Here is a 12281-nt window from a genome sequence, read left to right as displayed (position 1 = left end):
TTTAATAACACGTGTAGCTTTTAAAAAAAGTTCACCTTTTCTAAAGGCACTGTTCCAATAAGTTGGCTAAAGTGCTGCAGCAGCAAGTGTTTCTAGATTTGAGGCTTTTTTCTTAATAAAAAATAAAAATAAAAATAAAAAATTGGGAAAGGGTTACAACTTACAAGTGATTAAAATACCAAAAATGGTAGGCTCTCTTATAATGGACCCAAAAATAAAATAAATAACAGTGCAAGTAAACAAACAAGAGTAAGAAATTGGCCAAACAAATTACTCGATCCTCTCTAAGAGACTGCACAAAACGGTTTATAAAACAAAAGGATCACATGAAGAGTAACAAACCTCAAGAGGGTCACTAACCCTAATTATAGGTGAAAGAACCTCAAGAGGTCCAAACTTATTTGTGCTCCTGTTAAGGAACAATAACAACTATTGGAAGGAAGCTAAAGTAGGGAAGGCACTGTAAATAAAATCAAGTATTGGAGACAAAAAAGAGGGAGAGAGAAAGACCCTTCTCTCCTCCACAAACAACCACACCACTACAAGAATAGCAATATTTTTCAAGTGGCCTAAAGCATCAGGAATATTTTCTCTAATTAAATATTTCTTCAAATTTTGAAGAATAACCCTACCCCCCCTTTTTTTTGTTGGAAAAAAACACTCAGACTCTAGATCCCATTCTTTATTTTGGAGAATGGTCCCTTTTTTTTTTTTTTTTTTTTAAGGCTTAAAGAAAGAATAATTATAGAGACAAGTGGAGTTTGGAGACATAAATTAGTAAAATAGGAGATAAAAGATGTGCAGTGATCATTGTAGCATCTCCTTTAAAATGAAGAATGAAGAAAAATGGGATGGAAGGTGAATTTAAGGTGTGGTTCTTCAAAATTTGACAAAGAATTTTTTTATTTTTTTATTTTTTTTTTAAAAAAAAGGCTATTTAAAGGATCTATTGTAGATACTCTTTTTTTTTTTAATTGAATAAGGAAGGGTTTACAGGGAAAGATTATTTCCCCTCCTGATCCAAAAGGAAAAAGGAGGGGACAATCCTAAAAACGAAAAAGGGGTAACTCCCCAACAATAGATCCAAAACAAACTAAAAACGAAAACGACAGAGAAATTCTAGTAATAGTTGGGAATGAGTCAAATAAATGACTCGGCCTATCAAGCGAACTGAAACAGCCAAAAAAGGCTGTAATAAACGGTAAAATTCCGTAAATGAAACACCCTAAAGGGTAGCCGACACGACCATCAGTGTTCGGAAAAGAACAACACAACCAACCATCAGTAGTCGGAAAGGAGAGGAAGATCTCTGTAAAAAATACAAACAAAGGCCAGATCAAGGATCTAGCACAGAAAATGAGCACAGTAAACAGAAAAATACAAGGAAATACAAAGAGACAACAAATACAAGCAAATAAAAGGTATAATAAAATCTCTTAAACCAAAAATCAGCAACCCCAGCGGTGGAGATGGAGGAGATGAAGCCGGAGACGATGGTGGATGGGCGTGATAGATGGTGGGGCTGCCATGGGAAACGAGATCGGACTGCAAAGAATCCAAATCGTAGACTCACAACAAAATCGAACGAAAAGGCTGTAGCCGCGGCTCAGAGGAGGCGGAGGAGCGTCGAAGGAGGGGCTGATGTTGGAATTTCTAGCGGAGATGGGATAAATCGCACATGGCGATGGATAAAACCGGAGAAAATGAATCACCGGTGAGAGGCATAATAGAGAGAGAGGAAGAGAGATAGAAGAGGGAAGGAGGGGTGGGAAGAAACAGATCAGTCGTTCTTCCCACCCCAAATCGTGCTTTTCACTGGCTGGAGGCGTTGGAGTCGCTAGAGAGAAAAAGAAGAAAACCCTAGAGATTATTGTAGATACTCATTCATTACAACTTTACAAGGTACATTACAATCGTTCTTCAAAAGAAATTATCCCAGAAAGGCAGTTAATTTTAGCTTGTTTTACACTTTTTTTTCTTTTCTTTTCTTTCTTTCTTTCTTTCTTTCTTTTTTTTTTTTTTTTTTTTGATTTTTTTAGGTAAAGAACCTAAGCAGTTTTGAAATATCAAGAGAAGTTTTCTTTACTTGAAAATACTCTAAATTTTGAAAAGAAAACGGATAGAAAGGACTCAATCATTAGCCAAATAGTGAAATTTTGGGAAAAGTGAATTTCATTTTTGAAGGTCCAAAACTTGGATGGGGGTACTTTTATATATATATATATATATAACGAGAAACCCTTCAAGGCTGAGACACTTCGTGTACCCATTCCTGTCGGATAAACCTCGATTCCATGCAAAATGTCACCTCCATACGGATCATGTAATACTTAAGATTCGCCAGAGGGCTAGTCGTAAAGAATTCTTTGCACCAAAGGAGATTTGAATTTTAGATTTGATGAAAAATTCACAAAGACCAAGACCCTTGATGTGTTTCATGTGAACCATCAAATATAATGTAGAACACAAGTCATTCAACCCAATTTTTTTTGGTTACTGAGGAAGTCTGTCCTTGTTCAGGTACACTCAGCTAAGACGTCCAAGATGTTCATATCTTATCTAAGCAATTATGGAGAACAAGCAAATCCAATTCCAAACATCATGCTCAAGCCTCTCTAAAAGTGTGTTTGGTATTGCGATTCCGTAGACCAAAAGTACAATTTTAAACCAAATTGTAGAAAATGTATCATTGGGGAGCGCATTTTTAAAAAATTACAATTTGAAAAAGTAGAAAAGTTTGCGTTTTCAAATCGTAAGGAAATGCATTTTTAAAAACGTGCAATTTTAAATGTTAAACTGCAATTTTAAAGGCTAAGCTGCAATTTTACCAAACGCTTAACTGTAATTTTAAATTGCACGTTTTAAAATTGCAAAGTCAAACGAACCTTAAATTGAGTGATAGAACATCTTAGCAATGTTGCAGAACAGGACAATTGGCACTCAAGCATCCCTAAATGAACTCTACCAGTGGGAAGTTACAAAGGCTCAAACTATCCTCAAACATGTCATCATCCCAGTGAACATCCAAAAAAAAGAAGCCATTTACACATCATGATTGTACTATAACACCTACTTCCCCATACCATATTCTGAAATTCAAAGAGATTGTAATCATAATTTGAAGGGACTTCATTTACTGATCAGTCAAAGAACAAATATTCTGCTCGTGATAGTTTGGGATAATAGGATTTCTTTTTAATATGAGGAAACATATACTGTGTGTGTTGGAGATAGGCTTCATCCAGATGGTCCTCTACTGCTCAACTATGGTCAGAGGATCACATATGACTCAGCCATGAAAATGCCAAACTGCTAGTGTATTCCAAGATGGTTATTGTCCCATTATTGAATAAAAATAAAAAATAATTTTGTTTTTTTTTAAAAAAAAGATGGTAATTGGAACTAGCGGCCTGCAAGATCAGAGAACTTGGTTTGCAGATTTGGTACTAAACCTAGAGGAGGATCATAACTATTGGGTAAATCAAGGATGTATTATTGTGCTGCAACCTGGAATCCTAAAAAAGGAGTTTGTTCTACTGATTATTGGAATGCAGAAATCAGATGGGCTCAAAGCAACTGGAAAGCAAAATCTCTTCTTGTTTTGCTCTTGAAACTGGATTTGATGGCTTAGAACCCCCACATATGGATCGAGAGAGATGCACACAATCATCTGAACAGATTCGTTTTTATTTATTTCCCTTTTTTCCTGAGCAATCATGTGAACTGATTCAAAGATAAAGAAAGGCTACTCAATACTATTTCCGAAACAGATAAAGAGTTTCTTCTGATAGAAACATCAAATCTTAACATCCCCACAGAAGGCCTTTTCATAATTGCATTAGTCCATTTATTGTTTTTAAATTGTTTATCTTTGTCACTTGAGCTTTGTTCTGTAGGTTCTACTTATTATTTGAAACTGGACTTGAGAGTGTTTCTGGTGGCCCCAAAACAGAAGTCCTTTCAAAAGGCTATAAATTTCTGCGCCTACAACCTTTCACATATGGATTCCTAGCTTCTACAGTTCAACTTTCTGTAATCTGTCATGGTTTAAGTGGCAAATGAACATGCAGAAATTGGCTTAACTAACTAAACTAAAACAGCAGACTTCCTTTTCCTATAAGCATCTTTCTAAATATTACGGCTCCTAAGAATCTTCTAGGTTTGGTCACAGCATCCTTGTGATCTGGTGGGTAGCACGTAGGGATATGATGTTAAATATGATGACAAATCTGGTCAAGAATTTGGTGTACTACGTTCTCTTAGATGGAGCTGCAGTATAATGGTATGCATGTGAATTATAGCACACTTCAACAGCATCATGTAACAGTGAAGAATTATTGAGAAACCAGTGGCAGATCAGATGATTTTATTGATGTATCCAGCATAGTTAACAGTATAAATAACAAACAGCCGTGCCCTAGATGCAGAAAACTATTACATAGGTGTTATGAAGAGAACAATATTGGGTCTGTGATGCAAACCAACTAATAACAAAACATAGGAGATAATAAATCGGCTACTTCGAGAGAGCCATGATCTCCAATGGCTACTTCGAGTGAGCCTTGACCTCCAAAACAAAGCAAACTGTATTTTCAAATAATAATCAACTCATACTTTGTTATTGATAGTATACTACCGATTACATAATAGATCAATTAGGTCTCGACTTGAACTGACTCTAAGAAAGAAAAAATCTAACTATTTATTGGACTATAAAATCTATGGAGATATACTCCTTATTGGACTCTAACACGACACCGGACAATATCAAATAATTATGATTATATCAGTCCGGACAATAAAGCTGACCTAGTTGGAAACCTAGAAACAAATGACTGTCTGGTCTCTTGCTCTTGAACCATCCAGCCATGTCTGGTGCATGTGAACCCAGGTGAACCCATCTGGTACCTCAGCCTGATGAAAGTCAAAGAAATCAAGGGAAATAATTACCATGCTTTTGCTCTTTCTGATATAATCATGAAGTAGTATATCGGATTGAGAACAGCTGATTTAAGGTAATACCTTTAAGCTCAATAAGACTGTGGTCACGCCACACTGCAGCTCATCCCCTAGAAGAATAACCAAGAATTTAGCAATGAACATGTGTTCTTGTCAAGAAAAATTCTCATGACATTTGCCATCTTTGATTTTTCTTAGCAAAAGACATAATCCAAATAAAAAGATATATTAGGCGATTTGATTGTGAGATGACATCTGGAAAATTTCATGTTCTTAACTTCTCTCACCCACTGTTATTTTCTTTCTCTATCTGCCTGCAATGAACACACCCTCTTGCTGCACAAGCTTTTTTTCCCCTACATTTTTGCGTATGCAAAGGCTTGTATTTTTATTTTGAGAAATGTTAGGGGTACCAAATCTTTTACCAAGAGAGTGTTACCAAACTGATGTGTAATTTATTCATTGGTATTCGTTATATTTCTCTTAATTAATTGTTTTGTTCATCTCCAATAAATGAGTTACACATCAATTTGATAAGGCTCGATCTCTTGGTAAAAGATTTAGTACCCCTAACATTTCTCTTTTATTTTTTATTTTTTTTACGAAAAAAAAGGAAAGAAAACCCCATGAAAAAATTTCAAAACCAAGAACCAGCTACGAGCTGTTGCATTTCTTAGTTTTCCATTTGATCCATAGATGTCAATGGTTGGAGTTAGCAACCTGGATAATGATGTATACGTGTTTCAATGATATAGCTTTGTTTCACATCTTTAAGAAAAATAAAATAGCAAATTTTTTTTGATAAGTATAAAATAGCAAATTCACAATAACAATAAGTAACTGGCATCTGTGAAATGGTTGCAGAGTGAAAGCAGTGGCAACAATTGGCATTCATTTCATCCTTGCAATATCCAAACTATTGAAATGAAGAGACGACAGCTGACACACTTAATTTATAGACTTTTTCCTATACTAGTAAAAAATAAGAAGTAAGAGAAGATTGCATCACTGAGAGACAGTTGGAGTTATTCTAATCCTAAGGCAACACAGAATTTGAATTGCCACCTGCGATATGAAAAGAAACTTTATATTTGGGTGCATTTTCTTGGAAAAATAGATATGTCTTAACCAAATTCATTTATCTGCTTTATGCAAACAAATTTCTTCAAAAGATACAGCACTGACAATTGCAAAAGATGAGGCTAATTTTAAAGGTTAAACAACGATTTGGTGAATAGTCTAGGACAGCATAGTGCGGACCAGTTCTGATTAGGTTCAGTAATCTGCATTGAGTTCATACGTAGACAGAACCGAGACATGCTTCAAATAGAGAGAGCTGAAACAGGACTGAACCAGGCTGAGCATAGCCCGATTCATCCCTAAAAATGTAAAGTAGAATAACAGACTAAGATTTCAGATATAGATATCAATTATGTTAAATCGAGCAAAACTCACCAGATAATTCCCACTTATCAAACTTCACCAACCATGTGTCTGAACCAATTTGTGCACAAGATACTCGATCTACCCATATTCGAAATCGGTGCCCCTGCTTGTCCCCGTACAATCTTGTCATAGAATCTATACACTGGTGGAAAGGTTGCTCAACTCCTGAGGGATGGACAAAGATACCCAATGGATACTAGAGGATAGAATAAAAGAAGAAAAAAATGAAATTAGTAATTAAAATGTTCGTTATTTTTTAGCAAATTCTAATAAATTGCAATGACTGAAATCAGAATTTAGTATCCATACATAAAGCCTTTACAAGAAGCAAGTCATGACGTTGGAATATGGGCTGATGACTTACCAAGTTCAAATCATATAAAATAGTTCATGAAAAAGCTCTTATGTCAACATATTTTTAAATTTAAAGCAATTATCTATTCCAGAAAGAAGTGCTCTACCAAAATTTGATTCTTGACAAGCACACAGCATGAGCCATAGAAATAAAGAAATGGGCAGATATTGATTATGCCACAAATTATAGAACACTCAACTCGATGCTGCCAACCATATCCTATCTATTTAGGGTTATCTACAAAAATCCAAGTTTTCCATTTTTCATTATCTACGGTCACATTTGTTATTGATCAAAGAACATTATTTCTTGTCTCGCTGGGCCTGTAATTCTACTAAACAATATTAACTCTTCAACCGAAAAAATGGGTCTTCAATTTTGCAGTCAACAATTTGCAAATGGTGGACTTCTAAATCGCTCTTGGCAGTCTAGAATGCTGAGCTACAAAAATGATTAAAAATAGAATAAAGGCTCCATAAGATTAGTAAAACTACTACAAGATCACACTTACAAAGACTGACTTTAGATTTTGCACATACTGCTCAGAAGAAACAACTTCTGCACGTCGCCATCTCTCATAAAACAAATAAAACTTCACCACCTCATGACCAAGACTGAAGATGTCCACTTTGCATTTTTGGAAGTCTTTGATAGCTCTTGGAGACACATTTGGACCCAGACAAAAATTACCAATGGCTTGTATGATCCCATCTGCGCATCTCTCAGTGGCATGAATTATATTAGGATTGTTTTTTGCATTTTGTGCATACCACTGCAACAATTCTTCCTGCGAGTTGCTAACCTGCATATTCAAGAACAAGTCGCACTTGACATCACAACCATCTTGATGATTATAAGGACATAAAACAAGTACAAGTACATGATGAACTAAACATTGTTTATGAGACTACAAACCATCACGCCATAGACTTCAGGAATGCTAAACAGTTCAGCATCATTTCCGGAGTCGCCACAAACAAGAGTATTTATTGGAACTTTTCCGTCAACTTTGAAATTTTTAAGCAAGTATGCAAGAGCTTGTCCTTTGCCAGCACCTTGAGGTAATATGTCCAATGCAATCCCACTGCTATAAATTATTTTGACATCTAACTGGCCATGAACAAATCAAGATTAGTTAGATATGTCAACAAGAATAAGAAACAGGAAGCTTTTATGTTTGGATCTACAAAAACATCCTTACACCACATTTCTCCAAACGTTCAGATAGAACATTCATTATTTCCAAGGCCTTAACCTCCTCCACAAAAAAGCTAACTTTGTGGGGTCGTTGCTCAGATTCTGACTGCAACAAACCCAAAAAATTCTATGCATGAAAATTCGTTACAAATAACTCCATCATCTTAAATGGTTTCACATAATACTTGTATAACACAATATGACAATACTCGATAGTGTTAAGCACACAGCCTATATTACAGCCAAAGTTATATCAACTACCGAAGTCTATAAGCAGGAATGTACCTGAGGGGTAAGTTGAGGAAACTTGGCTGTCTCCTCTATGACTATGTCTCTGTTCCACTTCTGGTTCAGATATTGTGTCCAGCTATTATCTGGTACCATTGATTCACCATATGTAATCTCAGTTCCCACAGACATTATAGTTATATCAGGGGTCAACAAAGGTTTTCTATTCCTCAACCTTTTGTAACTTGTAGGCGACCTTCCCGTTGAAAACACAAGCAAGGAATCATGACGGTAATAAGCTTCCCATAGCGCATTAAATCTAAGAAGAGAGAGGTTCTCTAGGTCATCATGATCAACCTGCAACAACAGACCCCTAATCCATTTGAATAACTTGAGGGATAGAATGAAAAGATGAATTAAGACATCAGAAACAAGTTAACAGGAATCTACCATTGTAGAATCAAGATCAGAAACTATCATGAGACGAGCAGAACCACTAAGACGATCCATAAGTCTTCTATCTGCTAAACTCTACAAATACACATAAGGTAAATTGCTGATAAATAACTTTGTTGAATAATGTTCATAACATGACCATTTGTGAATTCCCCATTTTCTATAAAAAGAAAATTGGGACCTCAAAGTTCCCACCTAATGAAAATTAGGGAGTCTGTCCATCCTTAGGTGTTGTGTTTGATGTCCTCTACAGCAATGTCTTACATCTCAAAAAAAAAAAAAAGTTATAAAAATGGCCCAGAATAATGTGTTTCATAGAACTCATTATCTTTCCATGCTGACTTCGCTTGTTTTAAATGTTGGACATTTATAATGATAATGAAAATGATAAAAATGATAATGATGGCCATGTTGTTTGATCTAGTTGTGATAATATTGATGTCCTAGAGAGAGAGAGATAATGTCACTATAATTGTCAATACCAGTTAAAATAAAACTATCAATAGAAATCTGAGAATGCAAATAACTATTAATACAGCTCTTAGCGTGATTTTTCTAACTATATTTAGTGTCAAATATGTAAGGATTATTGTAGGGATCGTTGCTATTAGATTCACTATTCAAATAACTAAAACTCCGATAGTTACATAAAAATAAAATTATAAAAAAAAAAAAAGGAGGAATCTATATGATATTATTTTTTTTGATAAGTAAGTAACTGACTTTATTAAAAGCGTAGGCGCCCCAAAGTACACTGGAAGTATACAAAGAGGATCACCTAACTAGAAAGGGAAAAACGTACAAGAAAATCGTCATAACTAATCGAAACCAGGAAAACAAACGCTACAGTCCAAAGATACAGAGTATGGAAACACTATATGATATTATTATAATGGAGATAACCATGGAAACGATGATGATGTTGACCATGAGCTTGTGGTGATAACCATCACACTATATAACAAGGATAACTACATTTGTTGAAGGATGACTGTACCCATGATTCCAAGACCATGAAGCTAATGATGACTGCATGACAATAATGGTACCGGCTATTCCTTAAGATGGTATCTCAATGATGAATGATAGTGACAAGGAAGCAATGGTGTTGACAATAGCATATCATACTAAAGACATTGGTCATAGTGACGAAAACAACGAAAAACGCATTGCAGGGGGGGAATGACCATGCATGATGTATGCCACTCTAGATTATTGGCAAAGTTTATCCAATCAAACTGCAAAAAGCAATTCCAAAATTCATCTTCACACGCTTTTTACAACAGTATCAAAACTAAGAAAATAAAACTCAGCAGTGCCAATTTTCCATTGAAGAATGAATAGAGACCAACAAGAAACCAAAACCATCACACTAGAAAATAAATCCCACACACTATAGGATCCATATCAAAACCTAACTAATTTAATATATGTAAAATTGTGTATAAACTATAATGTTCAGTAGCCTATGCTTTTAACAGAATAACAAGATGCTAAGCTTGTTAATCACAGTGTGATATTTGAGAAATTTAACAAAGGTCATATCCTGTCTACCCTGCTACAATTACACCCCCCCCCCCCCCCCCCCCCCACCCCCCCAAACCAAAAAAAAAAAAAAAAAAAAAAACCTGATCTATTTATTGGCCTAGTCAGATATTACATTGCACTTAGGAATGGTAATATCATTAAAGCAGTGATTATTAGTTGGACAATTGGTCTGTAATTATTCAAAAAAAATCATACCATTGCATAAAAAACCACACAATCGCATACCTCCAGCATCTTCCTTATGAGTTGCTGCCCTCGCAGTAACATTTGACACTACTTTGGCCTAAATTTTATGCTTTTTGGATAATTGATGATTTAATATAGTATCAGAGTAGAGGTGTTTTGAATCTTGACTCTAGAGTTTACCCCATTTCAATTAATTCCACATGTTGGGATTCACGTATTGAGGGAAAATTTAAGTCCATATGTGACGGGATGTTAAAATAATAATTAAATGACTAAATTCACTATTTCCTATTAGCATAAGCTTTTGGAATAAGTAATGATTTAACAAATGGCATGTTGAATAGATTCAATACCGGCATGAACTATTACGACAAGTGATTCACGTTACAATGTTGCCTTACCAGCCTCCCTCAACCCTGCACCAACTTGTAATTTAAATTGTCAAACTGCAACATTTGTCATGGCTGCTCAAATGGCACTTCCAAATAGCTTGCCTCATAAATCTAGGCCAAAAAGAAAAAACAAAGAAACCAACCATAACAACTGCAATCAATTAAATGAACACCCCCCTCCCCCTCCCCTTCCCCCACTTTATGAGTGAGCTTGGCCCCAAGGGGAGGGAGAGGGATTGATCCAAACTCATGACAACCGGTTCATGAGGCATGGTTTCTAGCTGATTGTGCTATCCACTGGGGTTAACATGCAAACAAAACTGCAGCCATACAAACACAAAGAGCTCGATCAAAATTATAAAAATCTCAAATTTTTAGAATCAGTTATAAAATCATAGATTGGAGTTAATATTTGAAACATGTGAAGAAATTTTACCAAGATTACTGTTACATTGACCAATACACGTGTTCTCCATATCTAAGGAACACTGAGAAACTTTCAACCAACATCCTGATAAAATAAATATTCTGCTAAACAGAACACAAGTGAACAGGTCACCTTCCATGTCAAAATATCTATCCAAAATCCAGGAATCAGCCTAATGTATAAAGACAATCCAAAATGTGTTAAAGACTATTTCTTGGAGAATGGTAAAAAGGATATGGCTACAAACAAAACGAGAAGCACAGTTTTACACCTTTGCTCATTCACAAGGGTTTCATTCATAAATATACGTTCTTGGTATTTGCTTTTAAACATCAGCTTAATACAAGCAACGAAACACCAAGTAACACAACACCCATCATAAATAACGTCAGCCCACATATCCTCGTTATCAGCAAATGCTTAAAAATCATGCCTTTTACATTATCAGCTTAAACAAGATTAAGTTTTTCTCTTCTTTTTTTTTTTTTTTTTTTTTCTCTTTTTTCTTTTCTGGGTTGGTAAGTTTAGACCAACACTATTAACTGTTTTTTTTTTTTTTCTTTCTTTCTTTCTTTTATGTAATTTGGGGAAAACTTGCACCAAGAGCTCCAGTTTCAGTCGCATGTATTTGAAATTCAGGGTGACAAAATGCTAATACAAAATATTGAAAGGAGAAGCGAAGGGAAAGAAATGGTTACCCAAAATGCGAATCCCACAGATAAACAGCACTCCACAATGAGAATTGTCTTTATCTTCGTAAGCCAGCTCTGGCTCAGCACTTTGTTTTCACTTTGTTCTCACTTTGCTATGTATATATATATATATATATAGATAACCCACCAAGTGTATTGCTTTCAGCTCGAGGATTTTTTAAAAAAAGATAAAAAAGAACTATTTTTGACAAAATTATAAGAGCATCCCAGCAGAGGGAGTCTGTTTGAATGAGTTGGAAATATATCCAAAAAAATTGTAAAAAAATCTTATAGTATATTTTCTCAAAGAGCTCTAATTATGAGGATTGCTATAGTGAAATTTAAAGTATAGAGTTTTACTATTGTAATCCTTATGATTATTAAAATAAAATAAA

At 35.1% G+C, this 12281-nt stretch overlaps 1 protein-coding gene across 4 annotated transcripts; it reads right to left on the bottom strand.

The window, feature by feature from the left end:
* Positions 1 to 4353: 4353 nt before the first annotated feature.
* Positions 4354 to 11993, bottom strand: LOC132167551 (sucrose-phosphatase 2). Of its 4 annotated transcripts, none has more exons than XM_059578558.2 (9): positions 11893 to 11993; positions 8636 to 8716; positions 8243 to 8542; positions 7962 to 8063; positions 7676 to 7870; positions 7272 to 7562; positions 6415 to 6601; positions 5023 to 5069; positions 4354 to 4914 (listed from the first exon to the last, which is right to left on the bottom strand). In XM_059578558.2, exons 2-9 carry the CDS (start codon positions 8693 to 8695, stop codon positions 4822 to 4824), a joined length of 1275 nt encoding a protein of 424 aa, XP_059434541.2. In that variant the 5' UTR covers positions 8696 to 8716; positions 11893 to 11993; the 3' UTR covers positions 4354 to 4821. The 4 variants fall into 4 exon arrangements, with proteins under 4 accessions (XP_059434541.2, XP_088369958.1, XP_088369956.1 ...); XM_088513832.1 differs by lacking the exon at positions 8636 to 8716 and having other exon boundaries at positions 8243 to 8331; positions 8421 to 8542; XM_088513830.1 differs by lacking the exon at positions 11893 to 11993 and adding an exon at positions 8837 to 8872.
* Between the last annotated feature and the right edge of the window lie 288 nt (positions 11994 to 12281).

The sequence above is a fragment of the Corylus avellana genome, chromosome 2 (genome assembly GCF_965113065.1).
Source record: "Corylus avellana chromosome 2, dhCorAvel1.hap1.2, whole genome shotgun sequence".
Classification (NCBI taxonomy): domain Eukaryota; kingdom Viridiplantae; phylum Streptophyta; class Magnoliopsida; order Fagales; family Betulaceae; genus Corylus; species Corylus avellana.
Note: the sequence above shows the minus strand (reverse complement) of the source record. Positions and strands in the feature narration are given on the sequence as shown.

Excerpts from the sequence above, each read along its gene's own strand:
- LOC132167551 (XM_059578558.2), bottom strand. The coding sequence starts at position 8,695 with ATGGATCGTCTTAGTGGTTCTGCTCGTCTCATGATAGTTTCTGATCTT. Across the intron at positions 7,871-7,961 it reads AACGTTTGGAGAAATGTGGT|TTAGATGTCAAAATAATTTA; the intron begins GTAAGGATGTTT and ends GTTCATGGCCAG. Across the intron at positions 4,915-5,022 it reads CAGTCTTATTGAGCTTAAAG|GCTGAGGTACCAGATGGGTT; the intron begins GTATTACCTTAA and ends GACTTTCATCAG.